Source organism: Lepus europaeus, chromosome 10 (assembly GCF_033115175.1).
Source record: "Lepus europaeus isolate LE1 chromosome 10, mLepTim1.pri, whole genome shotgun sequence".
Lineage (NCBI taxonomy): Eukaryota > Metazoa > Chordata > Mammalia > Lagomorpha > Leporidae > Lepus > Lepus europaeus.
The window spans coordinates 6,474,250-6,499,147 of NC_084836.1; the positions used below are offsets into that span (position 1 = coordinate 6,474,250).

Consider the following 24,898-nt stretch of genomic DNA (forward strand, 5'->3'; position numbering starts at 1 on the left):
GGATCTCTATCTGCCTCTGCTTCTGCCTCTCTGTGACTCTGCCTTTCAAATAAATAAATAAATCTTTATAAAAAATTAATATGTTGTAGAATATAGAAACTGATAGAAAGGGGGAGGGGAACATAACCGTTACCACCACACAATCCAAGGATGTAACTCTTGTTAGTTTTGGTGTATTTGGTGTGTTTGTGAATACATATCACTTTTTTTTGTAAAAGATTTATTTATTGATTTGAAAGGTAGAGTTACAGAGAGGCAGAGGCAGAGAGAGAGAGAGAGGTCTTCCTTCCGCTGGTTCACTCCCATAGTGTCCACAATGGCTGCAGCTGGGCTGATCCAAAGCCGGGAGCCAAGCCTTCTTCTGGGTCTCCCACATGGGTGCAGGGACCCAAGGACTTGGGCCATCTTCTACTGCTTTCCCAGGCCATAGCAGAGAGCTGGACTGGAAGTGGAGCACCTGGGACTCAAACCAGTGCCCATTGGGATGCTGGCACTACAGGCAGCAGCTTTACCCATTATGCCACAGTGCTGGCCCTCACATATCACAGTTTTAAAAGTGTGAGCAGAGTAAATGCTATTAGAGAACCTTGTTTTTTCACTTGTAATTAGAACATGAATTATTATTTTTTTTTATTTGAGGGGAAGAGGGAGAGGGAGTCTGGGAAAGAGAGATCTCTCATCTGCTGGTTCATTCCCAAAATGCCCATGACAATCAGGGCTGGGTCAGGCTCAAGCAAGGAGCCAGGAACTCAGTCTGGGTCTCCCATGTGGGTGGCAGCAACCCGACTACTTGCGCCATCCCTTGGCTGTATCCCGGAGTGTGCATTAGCAGGAAGCTGGAATTGGGAATGGAGCTGGGACTGAAAACCAGGCTCTGTTAGGGGATGTGCTGTCTCCCAAGTGGTATCTTAGTCGCTGGGCCTCATACCTGCCACTGACTTGAATATGTGAAAATGCCATTCACAGTGGCTTTAGTGTATTTGTATGTCAGTGAATTAACCTATCTTTTTTTTTTTTTAATAAAAATTCATTTATTTATCTGAAAGAGTGACAGAGGAGAGACAGAGAGACCTTGTATCTGCTGGTTCACTCCAGGAACGCTAGGAGCTCCATCCAAGCCTCCTTATGGGATGCTGACATCATAAATGGCAGCTTAAGTAATTACACAACAATTCCAGCCCCCTGACCTGTCCTATCCTTTTTAAAAAATTTCAATTAATTAATTAATTAATTTATTTATTTTTGAACAGGCAGAGTGGATAGTGAGAGAGAGAGACAGAGAGAAAGGTCTTCCTTTTTGCTGTTGGTTCACCCTCCAATGGCCGCCGCGGCTGGTGCATTGTGCTGATCCGAAGCCAGGAGCCAGGTGCTTCTCCTGGTCTCCCATGCAGGTGCAGGGCCCAAGGACTTGGGCCATCCTCCACTGCCTTCCCGGGCCATAGCAGAGAGCTGGCCTGGAAGAGGGGCAACTGGGATAGAATCCGGTGCCCCTACCGGGACTGGAACCCAGTGTGCCGGTGCCGCAAGGCGGAGGATTAGCCTGTTAAGCCACGGCGCCGGCCAAATTTATTTATTTTTAAACATTTATTTATTTGAAAGACAGAGAGAGATCTTCTGTCACTGGGTCTCTCCACAAATTGCTGTGAAAACCAGGGCTGAAGCCAGGAGCCTGGAGCTCCTGGGTCTCCCGTGTGGGTAGCAGGGGCTACTTGCCCAGGTATATTAACAGGGAGCTGGATCAGAAGTGGAGCAGCCGGGACTTGAAATCTGTTCTCAGTTGGCATACTGGTGTTGCAGGCAGTGGCAGTGCTAGCCCTGACCTTGCCTTTCTTGATGCCTGTTTAGATGGTTTGGAATTTTTCATCATAGTACAATCGTGGTGAACGAACACCCACCCATGAGTCATCTAACAGTGAGCGGCTGTGTCTTGGGTGCTGTTTCCATGCACGGCCTGGTGTGCACACCTACACCTGCTTGGTGAAGTCTTTGCTCCAAGCAGCCAGTTGCTCTTTGCCTTGCCTCTCAGGCCTGGCCTTTTGCATATGCCTTGTTTAACATTCATTCTAGGGAACTGTCACAGAGCTGCGTCCCTGCTGAACTGTGCGCCTGTCTGATTGTCCTCTGTACGCCAGGGCCAGCACGTGGTAGGAGCGCTGAAGTGTTGGAGTGTGTGAGTGACATGGTGGCTGTGAGTGACGTGGTGGCTGTGAGTGACATGGTGGCTGTGAGTGACATGGTGGCTGTGAGCTTTCTGCTGCCTCAGCTCATCATGACTCCAAAATCTAAGCTTCTGTTCTTTGGTTTCCTGCAGCCAAAGATGTGATTAAAGAGATTGAAGAATTCGATGGCTTGGAGGCTCTGCGCCTAGAGGGCAACACGGTGGGTGTAGAAGCAGCCAGGGTCATTGCCAAGGCCTTAGAGAAGAAGTCAGAGTTGAAGGTGAGTTCTTCGGAAGGCTTCCATAGCCTTGGCAACGCATGACGGGAGCCTAGGGTGGTTACTGGCGCCATAAACTAGAGTGTCAATTTGTTGGCTCAACAACAGGAGTCACTGTGCACTTGCTCCTCATGTGGGATCTCTGTCCTTAATGTGCTATACATTGTGATTTAATGCTATAACTAGTACTCAAACAGTATGTTTCACTTTGTGTTTCTGTGTGAGTGCAAACTGTTGAAGTCTTTGCTTAATATATACTAAATTGATATTCTGTATATAAAGAGAATTGAAAATGAATCTTGATGTGAATGGAAGGGGAGAGGGAGCGGGAAAGGGGAGGGTTGCGGGTGGGAGGGAAGTTATGGGGGCGGAAGCCATTGTAATCCATAAGCTGTACTTTGGAAATTTATATTCATTAAATAAAAGTTAAAAAAAAAAAGAAGGTGAGTTCTGCAAGGCCAGGAGGCACAGGCTGGTGTAGAAGCCTCATGCTGTCACAACACCTCCCTGTGTCCGGATCCTCCCTGGTTACTGCCCTGTTGTCTGACACCCAGGAGGGAAGGGCTCAAACTCAGCCTCTGACTGACGGACGCCTGCAGGTCGGGACCCAAAGCCAAGATGGCCCATGGGGAGGTGGCCAAAGCTCCACTGGGCAGAAATATCCAGCCTCGTTGTAGCACCGTGGGTTTAGCTGCCACTGCTGCAGCCTGCGACAGCAGATCTGCGACTCCCATCGGAGTGCCGGCTTGAGGGCCAGCTGTTCCAGTTTCCGTCCAGCTCCCTGCTCATGCACCTGGGGAAGCAGCAGCAGATGGCCCGAGTCCTTGGGCCCTGTACCCACGTGGGAGACCTGGATGGAGCTCCAGGCTCCTTCCTTCAGCCTGGCCCAGCCCCAGCTGATGCAGCCATTTGAAAGAGTGAACCTGTAGATGGAAGATCTTTCTCTCTCTCCCTCTCTCCCTCTCCCTCCCCCTCTCTTCCTCCCTCCCTCCGTCTCTTAACTGTGCCTTTCAAATAAATCTTTCTTTATTTAAAAGACAGAGACATAGACAGATAGCAAGGTCTTCCATCCGCTGGTTCACTCCCCAAATGGCTACAACTGCTGGAGCTGGTCTGATCCAAAGCCAGGAACCAGGAGCTTCTTCCGGGTCTCCCACATGGGTGCAGGGGTGCAAGCACTTGGGCCATCCTCTGCTGCTTTCCCAGGCTATTAGCAGGGAACTGGATAAGAAGTGGAGCAGCCAGGACTTAAACCTGCGCCCATATGGGATGCTGGTCCTGTAGGCATTGGCTTTACCCACTGCCCCACAACAGCAGCCCCAATAAAATACATATTAAAAAAAAAACAGTAAGGTTCTGGTATTGTGGTATAGTGGGTGATGTCTCTGCCTCCCATGCCTGCATTCCATGTGGGCGTCAGTTCAAGTCCAAGGTACTCCATTTCCAATCCAGCTCCCTGCTGTGCACCTGGGAAAAGCAGCAGAGGATGTAGCCTGGGTGCTTGGGCCTGTGCATCCACCTGGGAGGTGCAGCCCTGGCTGTTGGGGCCATTTGAGGAATGAATCAGCAGATGAAACACCTCCCTCTCCCTCTCCCTCTCCCTCCTCCCTCCTCCCTCCTCCCTCCTCCCTCCTCCCTCCTCCCTCCTCCCTCTCCCTCTCCCTCTCCCTCCTCCCTCCTCCCTCCTCCCTCCTCCCTCCTCCCTCCTCCCTCTCCCTCCTCCCTCCTCCCTCCTCCCTCCTCCCTCCTCCCTCTCCCTCTCCCTCTCCCTCTCCCTCTCCCTCTGCCTTTCATATAAATAAAATAAATCTAGGTGGCGCTCAACAGACTAATCCTCCGCCTTGCGGCACCGGCACACCGGGTTCTAGTCCCATTTGGGGCACCGGATTCTGTCCCAGCTGCTCCTCTTCCAGTCCAGCTCTCTGCTGTTGCCAGGAGTGCAGTGGAGGATGGCCCAAGTGCTTGGGCCCTGCACCCCATGGGAGACCAGGAGAAGCACCTGGCTCCTGGCTTCGGATCAGCGAGATGCACCGGCCGTGGCGGCCATTGGAGGGTGAACCAACGGCAAAAGGAAGACCTTTCTCTCTGTCTCTCTCTCTCACTGTCTACTCTGCCTGTCAAAAAAAAATTAATAAATTAAAAAAAAAATAAATCTAAAAAGAGAAGGAAGAAGAAAAGGCCAGGATGGCCAGGCCTCAGCCAAATGCTGCCGTGCAGTGGGAGGGTACTGTGGCCGGAGGCTGCCTGCTACATGCACTTGGCTGAGGCGACAAGTGCTTCCTTTTTTTTTTTCCCCTTAAGATTTATTTGTTTGGAAGGCAGACTGACAGGGAGGAGGGGACAGATAGGTAGATGTTCCATCCACTGGTTCACTCCTCGAATAGCTACAACAGCCAGGAGCCTAGAACTCCATCGTAGCCTCTTGTGTGAGTCGCAGGGGCCCAACCTCTTGGGCCATTATGACCTGCTGCCTTTGCAGGTGTGTTAACAGGGAGCTGGATCAGAAGTGGAGTAGCTAGGACTCCAGCCGTCACTCAGGTGTGGCGTGTAAGCATTGCAGGTGGTGACTTAACCTGTACTGTAACACTGGTTCCAGCAAGTGCTTTCTAAAATGTTAGATTCAAGTAGTGCCCTCCTTTATCAGCCAAAAGCTCAGTTCAGATTCTTCTAATGTTCCCAAAGTAGGTTCCAGTGAGCACCTGTGTGGTGTGTGTTTTTTTTTTGGGGGGGGGGGTGTGGAGTGGGGGAGGGCTGACCTTGTTGGGTAGTGGGTAAAAGTTGCTACCTGCGATGCTGGCTTCCCACATGGGCCAGTCGGAGTCCTGGCTGTTCCTCTTCTAATCTAGCTCCCTGCTGAGGTACCCGGGAAGGCAGTGGAAGATAGCCTGAGTCCTTGGGCCCTTCACCCATGTGGGAGACCCAGAGGAAGCTCCTGTCTTTATCAGACCCTGGCTCTTGGGGCCATTTGGGGAGTGAATATTTGGAGAATATTTTTCTCTTTGTCTCTCCCTCCTTATCTGTAACTCTGCCTTTCAAATAAATAAAATAAATCTTAAAAAATATTTATTTGAAAGGCAGATCAACAGACAGGTATATCCTCCATCCACTGGTTCACTCCCCAAATGGCTGCAACAGCCAGGGCTGGGCCAGGCCGAAGCCAGGAGCCTGCAACTTCATCCTTGTCTTCTAAGTGAGTGACAGGGATCCAAGTACTTGGGCCAACATCTCCCGCCTCCCCACGTGCATTAGCAGGAAGCTAGATCGGAAGCAAAGCAGCTGGGACTCAAACCGGGTGTTCCACTATGGGATGTCAGTGTCACAAATGGCACAAATGGCCCACTGGCCACAATGCCAGCCTTTCAGTGTGCTGTGTGAGAAAACTGGGGGGTATGGGCTCAAAACGTCGGAGGCGAGAGGGGGTGTCACTGTGTGTTCCCTCCTGTCCCTGGTTCCCAGCGTCTGTTCGCATGCCACGGTCTCCGGAACAGGCTTGCACCGCATCTGTGTCAGGTGTCATTTAGTCCTCACAACCCAGGTTTGAGTCTCCATTTGGACAGTCGGGAGCACTGAGGCTCAGAGGGCTGATTCAGTAGCCCAGTCATAATGTTGGTGTGTCGCCAGGCCACATGTTACACACCCAAGTCTAGTGTTATTTGCATGGTAGCACTGTCGTCTTTGAGGGGAAGGAATGTGGGGCTGGGGGCATGAGGAGAAACAAAGTGGACTTGCCCCAGAGGGCCTGCCAGCGAGTTCCCATGTGGTCTCTGCTGTTTGTGTCCTTAGGGAGATCACAGGTTAACAGTCAAAACAGCAATTGTTTCTGCTCCTTTACCCATGGCCTGGGCAAAAGAACTCACCCCCCCTCCCACCCCCTGTGACCTGTGAGGAGCAGGGATGCAGGGGCTGGACCTGCAGGCTGCAGGACACAGCAGGAGCTGGACTTCGGCACCCAGGGCCCTACTTCCAAGTCCCCAGGACACCACCTTGTCTGTTCTGAGGCCTTGCACTGAACTTGGCCCTTGGGCTCCTTTAGAAAGTGGAGCTCTTCCTCCTGCACAGCTTGTCCTGAGAGAACTTGGCCAGTGGCAGTGCCGTGTGCGTTTGTCTCCTGTGCAGGAAGCAGCACGGGGTGGGGAGAGGGGAGGAGCTGCCCTTGGTGGCCTGCAGTGTCTGGCCTGGTGCTGATGCAGGATAAGATGTTATCGCCCCGCTGCAGCAGGTGTGCAAGTAAGGTCTTGACAGGTGAGAGAAGTGCAGCCCAGGGTCACACAAGGAGCAGGTTGGGGTTGGGCCCAGATGTCAGCCTGAGCTCCTGACTTCTCTGCTGTTCACTTGGGGATTGTTGAGGCCTAAAGGATTATTTCAGAGATGGAGCACCAGGGACCAGAGGGGCGTCAGCTAAGTCAGGCCTGGAACCCAGGCCTTGTTCCCTGGTGTCCCTTGCTGAACCTTCAGCCCCCGGACCTTGGTTTGGGAGTTTGGGTGAGATGCCGGTGTTGTAAATGACTGTAGCACTCAGGCTATGGCTGCCTGTTCTTGGCCCTAAGAACCTGCATGCAAGGGTAACTCACCAAGCAGACCCGGTATGTGGGATAGCCAGCAGAGGCCCCTGGGTGTTCATGATTTGCTTATTGGAGGTCGTGAGAAGTTTCCTATGTAAGCCAACTTCCCTGGAACACAAGGCTGGGTTTAGTTTGTATGTGTAAGCACTGGATGTTCAGGAGAAGGTGGCTTTCCCCGTGTGCTGTCCATCCCAGGTTTGGTTCAGAACACCGGACTGAGGGCACAGTAACCAGAGTTGGGGACAGGGCTGTGTGCTTGGAGACCAAATTCTGGCCAGTGTGAATACATGACCAAGTTAGGTGGCTGTCATCTTTGTGACATTTGCCTGATACCTTCTTTAAATCCGCTAATTTTACGTACCTTCTATGAAGGGAAAGCCCACATCCTTGAGTAAAGGAGATAATACGGTGTCACTGATTTCTGATTTGCTGTTGCCATGTAAGACTCTGAGCCCGATGCCATTTTCCGTTGATTAAAAAGGCAGATTGGGCAACGCAGCAGCCCCAAACAGGCCGTCTTGCGGAGCTGGTCAGGTGGGTGGGGAAACTGTGGCACTAAATCCTGCATAGCTGATGTCCCAGTTCATCCGTCACCTGTCAGACCAGAAAGTCTACAGATTGGGGATTTTCCTGAGACTTCTGCTGAGCCTGCCTGGTCCTTGGGGGCCCCTGACTTGTGGACGGGTGTTCTGGTCCAGCCAGCCAGGGTGGTCCAGCTTCTCACTGACAGAGCCCGAAGTAAGAAGGCTGTGAGTGCGAGGCTCAGTGGTCCCAGCTCGGCTCACGCTGAGTGTGGCCCTGCTGGCTGGCGGGGCTTCTCCGTTCAGGCCCCCTCCGGGGTCTCCAGCTAACTCTTCTCTTCTTCCCGCCACAGCGATGCCACTGGAGCGATATGTTCACAGGGAGGCTGCGCTCCGAGATCCCGCCAGCCCTGGTGAGTGAACGCCCGGCACACTGTGTTCTTTCTGGACGCTGAGCCCGTGCTGAGATGCTGAAATGGAAGCCATGCGAAACCAGGCTCTCCCTGTGTCCTTCCAGGAGGGCTGCTGAGAGCACAGGCGGTCACGGGAGGGAGCCAGAGGGAGGAAGCAGGGCTGGACCAGGGGGCCCCGGGTTCTTCCTGAGCTGGGGGGTTGGACTCATACTGCACAGTTGCCTTTCTTTCCCGGCACCCTGAGGCCGTAGATTCTCCCTTTACCCTGGGTCCTCTTTCTGCTTTGTTCCCTTTGTAGATGACCTCTCTGCCTCCGCTTTCGGATTCCCACTTGTGGGGCTTGGGGCAGGTGTTTGCTCCGGGTTAGCGGGCTCTTTGGTGTGGTGGAGTCCCTTTCCTGGGCCACGCCCTTGCTCCTTCTCAGGTCTTCCCCCTTCCAGCCAGGGCAAGCCTCCAGACACACCCGTGCACTGACCTCACTTGTGCAGGCACAGGCCACAGTGCCGGGCACTGTCAGGGTCCCAGAGTGAGGCTCTCTGGGTAGAGGTTAGAGGAGGCCTCAGAGCTGCTGGATTAGGGCCCTTGCCTGGAGGGGTGAACATGACCAGGTGAGGCTAGGGGTTAGGATGCAGGTTAAATGAATCCATTTGGGTGCTTATGAATAGAAGGGTCTTGAGTTAGAAGAGGGGAAGGAACGACCCAGCTCGGAGCGTGCTGCAGGACTCTGCTGTGTGAGATGCTTAGTTTCAGCATTTAATTTCCCAGGCTTTGAGGAGGTTTTATCTCTGTATTCCTGGCGATGAGAATGAATCTCTGGAGAAGGGAGAAGAGAATTAGGGGTCAGGGATGGCGTGACCTGCGGGGAGGTTGAGGGACCAGATCACCAAGGACAGGGCAGCCTGAGAGTGCTTACCCTTGTTTAGTGAGGGAGGAGGACAGTAGAAACGTCCACGGCAACCACATCCACGGTCTGAATGTGGACGGTCTCCCCTCTGTGTTCCTGCCCCGTCAGCTGTAGCCCAGTCCACTTGGGCCTCCAGTCTCTGAGCCTTCTCTCCGTGACCATCTCCCTGGGGGCTGTGGGTGTCCCCAGCCAGAGGGGTTCCCAGGAGAGCTCAGTGTCCCCTTGCCAGATCTGGTCCCTGGCCACCTCCATTTGCCCAGTTACCCATTGAGTCCCTGGAGGCCTTTGTGGGGCCTCCTTCCCTCCGCCTCCGATTTCTGCAGCCTCCCTTGGCTCCACAGAGGCCCAGGTTCCTCTTTCACTTCTGCCACACCAACCAGTGCCACCTTGTACTCCCAGGGGGCACACAGCCTCCAGCCTCCCCCTGCCCGACTGTCTGCCTTAAGGACCTTCCCTGCGTGTTCCGTGGCCATCACAGTCTCTCGCTCTCAGGCTTAGGCCCAGTTCCTGGCCTGGTGTTTAAGGCTCTTCCAGCCAGAGCTCACCACTGATTGGTGTCCTCTCGGGTTTACCAGCTCCTTGCTCTGGCACCCGGCATCCTGCTCCCTGCTCATGTCTTTACTGCTGCCCTCAGCCTTTCATGTGGACTGGCTGACTCCAGACTGAGCTCAAATGCCACCTCCTTCAGGGAGCCTTCCCAGACCACTCAGACCCTGCTCCCTGGCTGCTAGGAGCCCTGTGCAGGGTTTCAGTCGCGGGTGTGTGATGGGGAAGGCTCTGCGCTGAAATAGGCTGTGTCTGCCTGCTGCCCCCTCGTCTGGGTGCCCTGAGGGCTGGACTGGGCCCAGCACAGAGGCAGCGCTGTGAAAGTGACCTGCGTTCCCTTGTCCAGATCTCCCTAGGGGAAGGACTCATCACAGCTGGGGCCCAGCTGGTGGAGCTGGACCTGAGTGACAACGCATTTGGACCCGATGGCGTGCGAGGCTTCGAGGCCCTGCTCAAGAGCCCAGCCTGCTTCACCCTGCAGGAGCTCAAGCTCAACAACTGCGGCATGGGCATTGGCGGTGGGAAGGTAGGCGCCGCAGCCCTCTGCTCGCAGCCACAGTGAGACCCGAGACCTCACTGTTCTCTTCAAAGGAGAAAGGCCTCAAAGGCAGCAGTCTGGGACTGGGAGGGAGAGGAGTCTATGGTTGCTTGGCAACCCCTCCCAGTCTCCTGGGTTGGCTTAGCAACATGGAAGCCCTGCCGCTGCATACCTGCTCCGAGATCTCTGCACCTGTCGAGTTCTCAGAGCAGCCGAGTTCTCAGAGCAGCCGGCACAGCCAGGGCGAGGAGGCCCAGAAGGAGAAAGGGGCCGCTTGGGAAGGTGCTCCCAGCTCCCCTGTCTGTGTCCTTGGGTGGGGCCTTGCCCCAGGTGCCTCACCCTGTCCTGCCATGAGTCAGTCTGATCTGGTCTGTGTAGAAAAGAGCTTTGCTTGTCATAACTCACACCCAGGGAGGCTGGCCCCATTACTTTCCTGGGCCCATTGAGAATCTATCTGTTTCCTCTCTCCCTCCCCCTGCCTCCCTCTCCCCTCCCTCCCTCCCTCCCCCTTCTTCCCTCTCTCCCTCCCCTTCCTTCCCTCTCTCCCTCCCCCTCCCTCTCTCCCTCCCCCTCCCTCTCGCCCGCTCTCCCTCCCTCCTTCCCTGCTTGCTTCCCTCTCTTTCTCTCTCTCTGCTGGGGACATGGTTGTGAAGGTGAATGAGACACGCGAGTTGCCCCCACACTGCTGTCTCCCTCTCAGAGAGTAGATGGGCTCAGAGAGGTGGGGCTGATTGTGGGGCTTACAACCTCATCCAAAAGGCTCCATTCGCAGCAACAAGAGTTGCCAGGGTGGGGCTTGCTGTGCCCCAGGCTGAGGAGCCAGAGTGGACACCCCCACAGGATGTGCCTGTCTCCCTGCCCCACAGGAGGGAGAGCATCCCTTCTAGCCTAGCTGGACAGTAAGCTGTCCACGTCCACATGTAGAAATGGCATAAAAGCAATCGCTTCCTCACAGAAAATACATCCCCCACCCAGAGGAGCCTGCTGCGAGAGCAGGGACACTATAGCGTGTCCTGCCTGTCCTCCCTTCACCTCCTGTCTATTGCGTAGCATTGCCGGGAAGCACACACAGGGGCTTCCCCAGCTGCCCAGTGGCTGTATGGCCTATCCCACTCTGGGTGGTGGGCATATGAGTTGAGGAAGCAGAGAACTTGGAACCCCAGGGCTAGGGCCTCCTCTGTAGACCAGCTCTATGCTGGGGTTTGAGTTGTGCAGTAACTTCATTTAGCCATGGACTGGGTTGTTCCAAGACCCCTGGTAGGTGCCTGTAGCCTTGGACAGTACCGAAGCCATGTATACTCTGTTTTTTCCTCTATATACATACCTGTGACAAAATTCCATTTCTCATTTAGGAATAAGAGATAAGCAAAAAAAGAACAGGTTCTGGTGTTATGGTGCAGTAAACTGCTGCCTGCAAGGCCAGCATTCCACGTGGGTGCAGGTTCGAATCCTGGCTGCTCCATTTCCAGTCCAGCTCCCTGGCTAATGACCTGGGAAAAGCAGCAGAAGATGGCACAAGTACTTGGGCCTCTGCACCCCATGTAGGAGACTTGGTTGAAGCTCCTGGCTTCAGCCTGGCCCAGCCCTGGCTGTTGCAGCCATCTTGGGAGGGAACCAAAGATGGAAGATGTATCTCTCTTGCTCTTGCTCTTGTCTCTGTCTCTCTCTCTCTCTGTAACTGTCTTTCAAATAAATGAATCTGTTTTTAAAACGTTAAAACAGCATACTATAATAGAAGTTAATTGGGGCCAGCACTGTGGTGTAGCAGGTAAAGCCACCACCTGCAGTGCCGGCATCTCATATGGGTGCCAGTTCAAGTCCTGGCTGCTCTCTGCTATGGCCTGGGAAAGCAGTAGAAGGTGGCCCAAGTCCTTGGGCCCCTGTACCCGCATAGGAGACCAGGAGGAAGCTCTTGGCTCCTGGCTTCGGATCAGCACAGCTCCGGCCATTGTGGCCATCTGGTTAGTGAAACAGTGGATGGAAGACCTCCCTCTTTCTCTCTCTATGCCTCTCAAATAAATAAATAACTGCCTTTCAAATAAATAAATCAATCTCTTAAAAAAAAGTTAATTGCCTGTGATCACTCTGTCTGAAAAATATTGTACTGTAAATCTTAGCATACATTTTTTTTCCTTAGGAGCTTTCACTTTTTCACTTTTAAGATTTATTTTTTTAAATAAGAAAGAGAGAGAGAGGTCTTTCATCCACTGGTTCACTCCCCAAATGACTGCAACAGCCAGAGCTGGGCCAGGGTGAAGCCAGGAGCCTGGAGCTCCATCCAGGTCTCCTGTGAAGGTGGCAGGGGCCCATGTACGTGGGCCATCTTCCGCTGCTTTTCCGGGCACATTGGCAGAGCTGGGTCAAGAGTGGAGCAGCTGGGACTTGAAGTGGTGCCGCTAGGGGATGCTGTCATTCGCTGCGCCACAGTGACAACCCCACCTCTTCACTCAACGAAAGCATTGCCGCTTCTCTTTGTCGGATCTGAATTGCCAGAATTGCGGACTTTGGGGCCAGGGTTAAGAGACAGTAATATTGTCAGGCCAGGGTTGGCTACGGTGAATGAGAGGAGACTACTGTAGTTCTCTGTTGCCCCCCTCACCACTGATCGATGAGTCCCCGGGGTCCTGGGGGCTGCAGGCCTCAGGTCCTTTGGCAGCTGTTCCCAGCAGGCTGTGTGTGTGAAGTGCGATCCCTGTGCCACACACCATGGGAACTGGAGGGGCCCTAGACCCAAGGTCTGTGAGGAGGTTGGAGTCCTGCAGGAGCCAAGGCCCTCCACATGGTGGCCTCAGCCGGCACGGTTGGTGCCACCTGAGAGAGTCTGATGCTTCTGCCCTGTGCATGCACACGACCCCACCACTGCGGAGCTGGCGTGTGCTGACCTTGCATTCTTCCAGGGCAGCTGTGTGTGGGCTCATGCAGGAGCCAGGCCAGTCTGTGCGGTACTGGCTGAGCCCCAGTGCTTCAGCTGACAGTGGGGGTGACCGTGGTCCCAGCTAGCAGAGGCTCTGCCAGTGCAGTGAGCTAACTGGGAAGTCCCCCCTGGACCTTGAAGCCGGGTGACTCTGCCCTGTCTCTTCCCTCGGACTCCTGAGACTGAGCGCCACGGGCAGAACACACAAACCAAGTGATAGATGTAAACTGTGAAGTTTGGGGCCCAGATGAGGCGCGATCTGGCCCCGCACCCACTGCCAGTGGGTGCACAGGATGCACACAGTGGCGGCCCCACAGGGACGAGGGCCCCTGCCCGTGGTTTGTACCCCTTGCTTTTGCCTACAGATCCTGGCTGCAGCTCTGACTGAGTGCTACCGGAAATCCAGTGGCCAAGGCAAACCACTGGCCCTGAAGGTCTTCGTGGCTGGCAGAAATCGTCTGGAGAACGATGGGGCGACTGCTTTGGCAGAAGCCTTCGGGGTGAGTGGTTCCTGTCTGTCATGTCCCAGGCACTGATGCTGGCCAGGCCTACCAGGCTGAGAGTCTGGGCTGCGCATCCCAGCGCCGGCATTTAGCTGAGCCAGTGGGGATGGTCACTTACCCTCTCTGAGCTTGTTCACTCCTGCAAACGTGCGTGTCTGGAAGATGCACACCCACTGTCTGGGGCGAGCCGCTAGCAGCTCCCCAAAGCTCTGTGTGAGAAGACTGTGAGGGCTCAAGACGGAGTTAGAGCTGAGCAGCCTGGCATGGCTTCCCTGTGTGGACTGCAGAGAGGGATCGCATCCCACTTGCCCGAGACAAGGAGACTGGGAGGAGCCTCTGAGGGGCTCCAGCTGATGAAGCACTCTTGGCTGACCTCCCCCAGTGTTTACTTGTGACCCACCCCATCCCCACTCCCAGCTGTGCCGTGCACCCAGGACAGCAAGACTGGCCCAGGTGCAGTGATGCCTGGTCTGTTCCCCATCCCAGGGAGCAGTGGAGGCTGGGACATGGGCCTCCTGAGAACTCAGGGCTGACAGCGTGCAGGTGAGAACGTAGGCTTTGATGATACAGGATGAGGAGCCCCACCGGAGGGGAAGACTCAGATACTTGGGACACAGAAGAAGAGCACTGGACGAGAATCCAGGAAGCCTTCCTGGGAGAAGTGTCCACCATGAGAGTGCATAGAGTGCCAGCAGAATAGGAGGGAGCTGTTGTAAGCAGAGATGGGGATGGCAGAAGGCCAGGATGAGAGAGGGCCAGGTGGGTTAGAGGAGCCCTTCCTCACCTCCCAGGACATGGCTTGTAGAATGCTGGTGGAGGAGGGCGTCACCCAGAGGACTGAGCCCAGTGTCCCCAGGGCAGAGGACCGGGGAATCTGGAGTCGGCTGGCCGTGAAGCCTCGTCACTGAGACCTGGTTAAAATGCCCGCGTCCCACATGGCAGTGCCTGTGTGCCCGGCTGTGGCTCCTGATTCCAGCTTCATGCAGGCGTTCACCCTGGGAGGCAGTGTTGGTGACCCAAGCTGTTGGGTCCCTGCCTCCCATGTGGGAGACTTGGATTGAGTTCTTGGCTAGTGGCCTCAACTTCAGCTGTGTCCCAGCATTTGCTATTGCAAGCATTTGGGAAGTGAAGCAGCAGATGGGAGCTTTCTGTCGGCTACTTCAAAAAAATAAAATCTGGTTCCAGATCTGTTTGACCCCGGGCAAGTCACTTAGCCTTTCTGATTTCTCCTCTTACCTGGTGGGGATCCTGACTCCCCCTTGGTGAGACTGTGGAGAGGATCGCATGCCATTTTGCCCCCCAAACCCACAGACAAGCCCTGCCTGGTGCTGGCGACAGCCCCTCCGCATGCATGCTGTGCGGAGCCGCTCACCCGCCCGCCAATGTGCCTGTCACTTGGGAGCCAACACTCTGCTCTCCTTCCTGCCCTCACAGATCATCGGGACTCTAGAGGAGGTCCACATGCCGCAGAATGGGATCAACCACCCTGGGGTCACAGCCCTGGCCCAAGCTTTCGCCATCAACCCCCTGCTGCGGGTCATCAACCTGAACGACAACACCTTCACTGAGAAAGGGGGGGTGGCCATGGCCGAGGTGAGGCAAGTGTGGCAGAGCCGGGTCACAGCCCCGTAGGACAGGGCCTGGCTGCTGCCTGGGCTTCATTTGCAGGTGGCTGTTTAGCCCTCACCCTTCTGCCCACCTGGGGAGCACCCCATGGGTCCAGCCCATGTGAACACGTCCAGAGTAGGGTCACGTGTCACGGGGAAGCCTGTGCCTTCCGTGGGCAGCTCTGGGGCTGCACAGAGAAGGCTGCTCGTGCTTGTCTCTTTTCCTCTTTGGCTTGTTCAGGGAGGGTTTATTGAGCCCTTTCAGTGCTTGGCTTTGAACCAGTGCCTTCAAGGAAGTGTAGTTGAAGAAGGGGAGGAAACAGCTGACCAGCGACAGGCAGGCTGCCTGCATGCCAGGGCCCCGGCGGGGAGGGCTCCACAGCCCTGCAGGGGCCTCACCTGTCTCTGTGGCTGCTGACAAAGACAAGTGCAGATGTTGGGAAGCTTACCTGAGGGAAGATCAGGTCAGCTGTGTCCTGGGCTTCCTGGAAGAGGTTCCATTTTGGCTACATTGTACAAGACACACAGATGCTACAGAAAGTGGGGCTGGGGGTTTCAGGCAGAGGGGCTTGTGGGAAGCCAGGGACTCAGGACAGAACCTTGCTTTGCCTGGTCCTGGCTTCGCAAGGCCAGGGCAGAGGAGATGAAGGCGGAGAGGCAGGACTTTGTAGCCTTGCTAACTCCTTGAGCTATAGGAAGTCAAGTAGTGGTGTGAAGTGATTAGATCTGTGCTCCATCACGAGGAATGGGCTGGCCCTGGAGGCCAACAGGGAGGTGATGAGAAGAGCTAGTGGGATGTGGAGGTAACCAGACCAGGATACAGAGAGGATGCCGTGTGGTGACTGACGGGGGCAGGGAGGGCTGGGGTGAGGCCTGGACCCTACCCCTGGACCCTTCCTCCTTGCAGACATTGAAGACCTTGCGGCAGGTGGAGGTGATCAATTTTGGGGACTGCCTTGTGCGCTCCAAGGGTGCCGTTGCCATCGCAGATGCTGTCCGTGGGGGTCTGCCCAAGCTCAAGGTATCACCAGGGCCATCCGCTGTCTTCTTCCCAGCCTCTGGGCTTCCCCCATGCTGGTGGGGGTGGCGTCTGGTGGGAAGGCTGGTGGGCCCGGGTCCATATCCCAGCTCCTCTCCCGGCCACTGCAGTTTTGTGCACGTTTCTTCCCCTCTCTGTAAAGCCAGAGGAAGGGGTGATGTGCACCATTATGTAGGTTGCGTGCTCTCAATCTGAAATCCGAGGTGCTCCAAGTTCCACAACTTCTGAATGCCAATGTGACACCACAGCTGAGCTTGGGATGGGTCACCATCAAAACGCAGGCACCCTAAAATACCATGTACTGTCCCCTTCGGGTGTACATGAAGCAAATGAATTCATGTCTACATTTGGGTATCAGTCCCAGATCTTGTTGTGTGTATGCAAGTAGCCCAAAATCAGAAAACGTTTGAAATTGGAACATTGGTGTTCCCAAGGATGTTCTACGTATGGTTCAGTTGAGGCAAACACACTTGGCCCTTGGCAGCTGGTTGTGTGTGTGGCATTGTGTTTTTGTTTGTGTTGCTGTTTTCGCCCCCCTGCCAATCTGGAGGGCAGAGCCTGCCCTCTTCCCTCGGGGAGACTGAGGCTTCAGAGCAGGACCTGTCTCTCTGCCCACTTCCTGCGTGCCTCCACCACTTCCTCCTATTTTTAGGAGCTGAACTTGTCCTTCTGTGAAATCAAGAGAGATGCTGCCGTGGCAGTGGCCGAGGCCGTGGCGGACAAGCCTGAGCTGGAGAAGCTGGATCTCAATGGTAGGGAGGGCTGGCGGCCTGGGCGCAGACCCTCCGGGTGGCCTGGTGCTGTCCTGACCAGCCCCCTTTCTCCATGGGCAGGCAACACCCTGGGAGAGGAAGGCTGTGAACAGCTGCAGGAGGTGCTGGACAGCTTCAACATGGCCAAGGTGCTGGCGTCCCTCAGGTAGGGAATTCGCGGGGGGGGGGGGGGGGGCGGGCTGTCAGGCCACCCTTTCCTTTGTGGCCACTCTCCGTGTCTCTGAGCTTCTGTTCTGGGTCAGGCTCTGTGCTAGGCATGGGAGGTCTAAGGACATCTGACTCACAGGAAGCGGAGAGAGGAATTGTGTCTTCAGCAAAGAAACACAGAGGGCTGAGCATGGCCACCCTTAGGAGTGGGTGAGCCAGGGGCCTCTGAAGTGACGCCAGGTCTGGTCCTGACCCAGCAGCAGCTGGCACAGAGGGCCGTGAAGCCAGGGCAGTGAAGGGGTGTGAGTGGGCACAGCTGGGGGCCCAGGGTTGTCCCCCAGATGCTGACTGTAGGAAAGAAGCGACTGATGCACGAGAGCAGGGGTTCTGCATGTGGGGTGGGGTAGAGGTGGGCAGCACGCGCTGCCTTCTGCTGCACTGGACTTGGTCTGCGCTGGCAGACCCACCTCCCTCGGCCCTTCTGGTCTGTAGCTTCACCTCACTGATGCTCAGTCATGAGTCCCCAATGCACGCCTGTGCTGCTGCCAGGAACTGGAGACTCAGGGGCTGGACCTCAGGAGGCTCCCGGTCTGGGGACAGTGGAACAGCCTTCCTCGGGGCAGAGACAGCTAGACCTTTGCCTCCCTGCACCAGGAGCTTCCTGTGGTCAATAGAAGAGGGTGGCACTGCCCTGGGCATCTCGGCCTGGACAGATCCTGCCACGCCCTGGGCCTCAGCTGTCTCCCTGGGAAACTGGGGGCTTCTTTGGGACAGGGACAAGATCTGATTCTTCCGTGACTGTAGAAGGGGCTGCGTGCTCATCCTTTGTCTTGAAGAATGAGTGACGTGCTCTCTGGTGAGCCCTGGGCCAGCCCCAGGAGCAGGCACCCTCCCTAGATGCCCTGCTGTCTGACTGGAGCCTTGCGGTCGGTGAGGGTCACTGTAGGGAGGACCTGCTTTAGCCAACTCCTGTCTGCAGTGATGATGAGGGTGAGGATGACGAAGACGAGGAAGAGGAGGAAGGGGAAGAAGAAGAAGAGGAGGAAGAGGAAGAAGAGGAGGAGGAAGAGGAGGAGGAGGAGGAAGAGGAGGAGGAAGAGTCTCAGCAGCAGCGAGGTCCGGGAGAAGAGTCGACCACACCCTCCAGGAAGATCCTGGACCCTAACAGTGGGGTACGTTCCTTGTCTCCTGCCAGGATCAGAGCCCTGGGCCCCCTGAGCACGCGGTCCTGCAGTGCCTTCCCGAGGGTGGGCCATGGACCTGCTTCAGCACAGCCACTGCTCCTGGCTGAGACAGAAGGAACCTGCTGTGATCCTGGTTACGTGTTTGCTTACCCGATACACTTCTACTCACCTACGCGTGCTAACAGGACTGCAAGGCAGGCCTGATGTCCCTCGCCTGGCCCTGGAGGTTTCAGGGTGGCCTTGCCCCAGTCCATCTGTTCGTGTTGCCTTGTACTTAAAGCTTCTGGAGAACTCTGGGTAGGACTGGGACCCCGCCCAGCTGATTGGGGTCCTCCCTGGTTTCTGGGTGCAGTGAAATGGCAAGGCACGGCTCAGCCTGTGTGTTTCTCCACTCCTCTGGCATTGCTAGCAGTGCTAACCCAGCCAGACTGGTCCCTGGGGGGTCTACCTCAGGTCTCACTCGCCTCTCTCTTGAGTCCTTCCCCAGGTGTCGCATGTCTTAGCATGGACTCACTGCCATAGCAGGCTTCTGGCATCCTGGGCAGGTGCTTCCCACGCCCCCGTCAGGAACCTGCTGGGACCAGCCTCTGTGGGTGCTGCACCCTTTAGGAAACTGCAGCTGAGTGGGAAGAATTATGGGTGTAGAGGCAGGTGCAACCTGGAGTCAGGTTCAGAATCCAACAGAACCACCCACGCCCCCGTCTCTCAGGAACCAGCCCCTGTGCTGTCCTCCCCACCGCCTGCGGACGTCTCCACCTTCCTGGCCTTCCCCTCTCCTGAGAAGCTGCTGCGCCTGGGACCCAAGAGTTCCATGCTGATAGCCCAACAGGTAACAGCAGCACCGTGACCCCAGGCTTCCGGAGGGGCCCGAGAAAAGGGACAAGGAGAGCACGGGGCTGGGGGGCCTGACCCACCGGTCGCACAGACACACGTAGCAGCGTGTGCGGTAGATCTGTCAGCCACCGGTGCAGCAGGCCACTGTGCCTGCTGGGAACGGCTCAGCTGCAGGAAAAGCCACCTGCTGTGACCAGTGCTGCTGGAGAGAGGGCCTTTCCCACTCTAGCTCCTGCATGCTGTGTGTTTGGGCCCAGGTGCTTCTGGAACAGCTCTTGTGGCCAGGGCCTCTTTGGAGGTCACAGCTTTCTGCAGGGAGGCCGCCCGGCTGCAGCCTTGCTGGTTGGTGCATTCGCTCATTCCAAGGTGACTTTGCAGCACTGTTTTCTAGTGGGCTCTGTTTTTGGTCATGGTTTTATGTAGTTATGTAGTCCTCTTGCAACCTGTGCTCCTTTTTTTTTTTTTTTTGACAGGCAGAGTAGACAGTGAGAGAGAGAGAAAGGTCTTCCTTTGCCATTGGTGCACCCTCCAATGGCCACCGCGGCCAGTGCACCGCACTGAACCGAAGGCAGGAGCCAGGTGCTTCTTCCTGGTCTCCCATGTGGGTGCAGGGCCCAAGCACTTGGGCCATCCTCCACTGCAGTCCCGGGCCACAGCAGAGAGCTGGACAGGAAGAGGGGCAACCGGGACAGAATCCGGCGCCCCGACCGGGACTAGAACCCCATGTGCCAGCGCTGCAGGCGGAGGATTAGCCTAGTGAGCCACGGTGCTGGCCAACGCTCCTTTTATAGATGAAAAAACGGAGGCTTAGGGAGCCTACGCGTGGGGTTGGCTTGACATTTTCAGTGATTTCCTTTCTGATGTTTTGTCTGTATGCTTTTTTGCAACATGATAAATATGAGATAATAGAAACCTTTCTGTATCCTACCATTTTTACTTAGCCCTGTTCATGGTTTTCCTGGTTATGAAACTTCGCATACACTTGGTTCAGATGAGCAGGCCAGTATCTGGACATTGGTATCTTGCCACTTTCCTCTCTTGTTAGTGGAGTTGAGGGACACATCCTTGTGTGTGAATATTGTCCACATTCTGCGTTATTTCTTGTTTGGATTACAAGAAGGGGACCAGAGGACCCCAGGGATGACAGTTTTCAGGGCTTATCCACTCTGGGCTTCCTGTGGGCCAGGCTCTAGTTAGGCTCCATGGGACAGCCTGGGGTGAGGACAGGTGAGGGCCCTGTCCTTGCCCTCCGAGGTCACGGGTTGCCAAGGCCTCTCATCAGCCCCAGAACAGGCAGATCACTGTGCCAGGCCCTGGGACACGGGCCCTGACAGCCCTCTCTGGTGTCCTCAGACGGATACATCTGACCCGGAGAAAGTGGCCGCTGCCTTCCTGAAGGTGTCGTCTGTGTTTAAGGATGAAGCCGCGGTGAGGACAGCAGTGCAGGACGCAGTAGGTAACGTGGGTGCCGAGGGGCTCTGCTCCAGCGCTGGTGTGGCATGCGCTCTGCAGCCGCTCCGGCCTGGCCTGGCAGATCTTGCCATGGCCTGCCGTGGGGCAAGCTGGGTGCTCTTCTGGTTTTTGTAGCTCTGTTGGGCAAACTTAGGTCTTTCCTAAAGCCAGACATCTGTAGAAAACTCACAAGTGATGTCCAGTGCAGGTGCCCACTGTGGAGGGCCAGAGTTGGGTCCACAAGGACCCAGGGTCAGGAGGTGGGTGATGCAAGCTGAGCCCTTGTCCCCACCTTGGGCCTGTGTGTACGTGAGCCCCTCCGCGGGAAGGTCCTCGCTTCCCTTTCCCAGGTCTTCTTTTCTTTTTTTCTTAACTTACACTCATTTACTTGAACGACAAGGAGAGACAGTGTGACCTGAACATCCACTAGGTCACCCTCCAAACACCTGCAGCAGCTGGGGCTGGACCGTGCCAAAGCCAAGACCCTGGAACTCACTGGAGGTCTCCCACAGGGATGACAGGGACACAAGTGTTCGGGTCATCATCTGCTGCCTCCCAGGGTGCACTAGCAGAAAGCTGGAATTGGGGTAGAGTGGGCTCAGACCCAAGCACTTGTACAGGTGTGGGCCTCCTGTTAGGCCTCACGCCGTGTTCACCCTTCTCCAGGTCATTCTTGAGTGCACTCTGGTAAGGCCTGTGACCACATTTGCTTCCAGAGCCTGTCACCTTCCTCCTTGGTGCTGTTTGAGCCAGTGTGGACCAGATTTCATAGGCAGGAAGGGGTTGGGGGTCCTGTGGTGAGGACACAGCGTATGCAGGAGGAGAGGAGGGACAGGAAATGCTGGGGCTTCCCCAGAGTCAGCTGTGGGCACGGAGGCCAAGGCCAGCTGGGAGCGTGCAGATCTCCCTGAGAATCATGAGAACAAGAGGCTCGAGTTCTGTTTCTCAGAGCGGCCTAGCACATTCCCTGCGGGTCCCCCAACCTGGCTACACCTCCTCCAGTGGTGGGGTGTCCACACATGGGAACCGACTTGTGAGGTGGGTGGGCACAGTGGCTTCGTCTCCATGCCATTTTACGTGTTAGGCCAGGAGGGGAGGGGCCGAGGTGTCTAGCCAAGCTTCTCACTGTGCCAGCTGCCTCCCTAGTCTAGTGCCTGTCCCTGTCACTCCTTGCCATGTTCGCCTCTCGATGGGACAGGGAGGCAGGGCCGGGCCTTGGGACACCCTTGGGCCTGTGCCCAGCCCTCTGCTGCTTCTGCCCCACAGACGCCCTTATGAAGAAGGCCCTCAGCTGCTCGTCCTTCAACCCCAACGCCTTCCTCACCAGGCTGCTCATCCACATGGGCCTGCTGAAGGTGAGGTCAGAGGAGCGGCGGGCGCAGGGGCGGCTGCCCAGGTCACCACCCCAAGGCTCCCTGCGGCTCCAATCCTGTCCCCACCACCCCTGGCTGGGTCTGCCCAAGCAGCCTGGGCTCCGTGACGGGCTCTGTGTAGGGCTCAGCGAGCCACTGTCTGGGTGGTGGAGCCTAGGGCCCTCCAGATGACCTCTGAGCTCACCTACCTTCTGCTGTGTCCCCTTGCAGAGTGAAGACAAGATCAAGGCCATTGCCAACCTGTACGGCCCCCTTATGGCACTGAACCACATGGTACAGCAGGACTATTTCCCCAAGGCTCTCGCACCCCTGCTGCTGGCATTCATGACCAAGTGAGTGTGGCTTTGTCGGCATTTATCCACACCAGCCTTCCACTTGCCTGGCCTGGTGAGGAGTCCCAGCCCAGCCAGGCTGCTGCGCCACTTGGGCACCTGGAGGCCCTTGCCCCTCCTGGACCCTCTCCCAGCACTGCTGTAGTTAAGAAATTTGCCCGCATCACACACCAGCAAGGGACCAGGCCGGTGTCTTATCCAAGTCTGCTCAGAGATCCCCTACTTATCAGGGTCCCTGTGGGCAGTTCTGTCCGTTCCCACAGTTGCGTCGTTCTAAGGGCCCCGGTCACCCTGGGCTTCCCTTGGGGATACACCTTGCTGTGGGAGCTGCCTAATCCCCGGAGACTTAAACCTTGGCTAGGCCCTGGAGCACTGGTCACAGTCGGGTAACAAGGCATTAGGACCACCAAGCAGGGGTGCCCTCTCTGAGGCCCCGGGCCTCAGTCTACCCATTGGGTCAACCAGAGAGCTCTGCACAGCCCCACTTCTGTGAGGCCCAGCACCTGTGGGGATGTGGGCGTTAGAGGAGCAGGAAGACCCCCTGCCCTGAGGGGCACGTAGCCCCGTAGGTGAGGCCCAGCCCTCGGGGCTGCAGCAGGACACCTGCAGCCTGCGGTACCGTGTTGCGGGGAGGCCCCGTGGTAGGCGTGTGAGGACTGGCACCGACTCTCTTGCCACAGGCCTGGTCGCCTCAGCGTCTGGCAGTGCATCTGCTACTGCCTCCCGAGGCAGGCCTTCCCTCGCATTGCATCCACCCACCTGCCACAAAGACTGCCCAGGGCTGCAGCCGGCCTGGCCTTGTGGAGAGAGAGCTGCCTGCCTGCTCCTCTGCGGGAGTCCACGGCACGATGGGTCTCGGCCCATCCTGCCCCCAGCGCGGCACACTCCCCCTGGCAGGAGCTGGCAGGAGCTCCAGGTGGGCGGGGTGGGGGTGAGACCCGCCCTCCCCCCCACGGCCAAGCTTGTGCCAGCGTCTCCTTCCCCACCCCGTCTGAGCTGCCCCTCTGTACCCGCCCTCCGCCGTGTCGCCGTTGGCCCAGGACCACTGAGAAGAAAGCCTTGCCTCGCCAGCCAGTCCAGGGTTCCTTTTCCTGGCTGGATGCCCTGGTGGCCCTCTCTGCTCTCAGCCACATGGTCTGGGGTCCCAAACCTGCCTGTGTGTGGGCTGCGGGTCAGAGGGGCCTTGGCGCTGGTCCTGGGCCCCACACGCTTGCCCAGCCCCAGGAGTCCTGCTGTTTCTTTGCTGAAATCACGCCAACAATGCTGCTGGTGGCAGTGCTTGGCCTTTGGCCTGTGCCTGCTGGTACAGTGCAGGTTGGCATTCTGGCCGGCTGTGGGCTGTGTGATGACCTTGGCCGCGCTGACGTCCTCTGATCCTTATGCATAACCCACCCCTGTGCAGAAGGCAGGGGGCTGAGGCCTCCCTTGCGGAGTCGTGAGAATTAGGAAAAATGGAGTCTGGCACAGTAGTGGCCACGGCTGTTGGGAAATAAGCCTGCGCTCCCAGTGCCCACCCCACGCGCTGGCCCTTCTCTCCCACAGGCCCAACGGCGCCCTGGAATCCTGCTCCTTTGCCCGCCACAGTCTGCTGCAGACGCTGTACAAGGTCTAGGCTCAGAGCAGCCTCTCCGATCCTCGCCTGGACCCGTGACTGGGGACTGAGATGAACTGGGCTGCGGCCATGCCCTCCTCTCGGGCAGGACTCTGGCGGAGGCAGGGCGGGTCTTTGTCTCGTCTGTCACATGGGTCCCCGGGTACATGTGTCCTTGTGGTGTGTGTGCAGGTGTGCGCTTCCTGTCGGGACCGGGGTCTTCATGTCCCCTGCCGGACTGGCCCTGCTCTGCTCTGGGGAGCTGACCCCCAGGGGAAGGGTGCAGGCTGCTCTGCCATTAAACTCCCCACCATCTGAGGATGCTCTGCTGGCTGTGCCTCGTGCTCAGGGCCCTGCTGGCTGTTCCACCGCGCCCCTCCGCTCCCACCTGGGCTGCACTAGGCCTGGGGAGCTGCTGTCCCCTCCCTGTGTTGTGGTGGTTCTCCGCCAGCCTGGGACTGCACGCTCAGTGGCTGCCCCTGCCCCTTGTCAGTAAGCTGTGGTCCTGACGGGGTCACCATCCCCCATCCGTAGCTGCTGTGCTGACCACTGGCCTGAGCAGCATCTGCCCTGTGGGGCCGCGGGGTGGTCAGCAGAGGGCCAGGCCCTAGCCTCCATGCTGTGTGGACCAGAAGAGAGAGCGGTGGGCAGACACCATGCTGTCGAGGAGCAGGAGTTGCCTGGGACTGCTGTGTCTCCTGGGCCCCATGGGGCTCTCCCTGGCTGTTGATCAGTTGTATGTGACTGGCCCTAGGGGTCAGCCTTGTTCCCCAGCCTGGAAGCAGCAAGGAGAAGGGAGGGCCCCCCACACCTGAGCTGCGTCTGGGGCAGGGGAGGGATGGGGCCTGTGCTGGCAGGAGACGCCCCGGGACGCCTGAGCCGCCTGTGCTTTCCCTTTGTGCTCTGTGTGTCTGGGCTGTGCCTGGGGCTTCACAAATAAACGTGTGTGTGGCAGCTGCAGAGACCTCGAAGCTTCCTTCCTCTGAATGGAGTCCTCCGGGCCACGGTGTGCGCTTCCGCCCAGTCTCCGAGGTGCACTGGACCCTGCAGGCAAGCCCAGCAACACCCTTGCCTCAACTGCCAGGCAGGACTGCTGCCTCTGGTGTAGATGCTTCCTCTGTGGGCGGGGGGCAGTTAGGGAGCATCCTGCTCTTGGCAGTGGAGGTCCCGAGTTGCACCTGCTTTACCTACCTGACCGTTGCCCACCTTTGGGCTGCAGCTTCTTAGGC

The 24,898-nt window shown here is 56.8% G+C and overlaps 1 protein-coding gene across 1 annotated transcript in view; it reads left to right on the forward strand.

Annotated features, from left to right (window-relative positions):
* RANGAP1 (Ran GTPase activating protein 1) overlaps window positions 1-24,629 on the forward strand; it is a 30,352-nt gene extending 5,723 nt beyond the window's left edge. The window contains exons 3-16 of the mRNA XM_062202786.1: window positions 2,312-2,439; window positions 7,873-7,932; window positions 9,729-9,908; window positions 13,200-13,334; window positions 14,772-14,930; window positions 15,852-15,965; window positions 16,636-16,735; window positions 16,817-16,901; window positions 17,883-18,075; window positions 18,797-18,916; window positions 20,275-20,377; window positions 21,640-21,728; window positions 21,957-22,078; window positions 23,621-24,629. Coding sequence (XP_062058770.1) covers window positions 2,312-2,439; window positions 7,873-7,932; window positions 9,729-9,908; window positions 13,200-13,334; window positions 14,772-14,930; window positions 15,852-15,965; window positions 16,636-16,735; window positions 16,817-16,901; window positions 17,883-18,075; window positions 18,797-18,916; window positions 20,275-20,377; window positions 21,640-21,728; window positions 21,957-22,078; window positions 23,621-23,690 — 1,658 coding nt within the window. The 3' untranslated portion in view covers window positions 23,691-24,629. The remainder of the gene's footprint in view (window positions 1-2,311; window positions 2,440-7,872; window positions 7,933-9,728; window positions 9,909-13,199; window positions 13,335-14,771; window positions 14,931-15,851; window positions 15,966-16,635; window positions 16,736-16,816; window positions 16,902-17,882; window positions 18,076-18,796; window positions 18,917-20,274; window positions 20,378-21,639; window positions 21,729-21,956; window positions 22,079-23,620) is intronic.
* The last annotated feature ends 269 nt before the right edge of the window (window positions 24,630-24,898 follow it).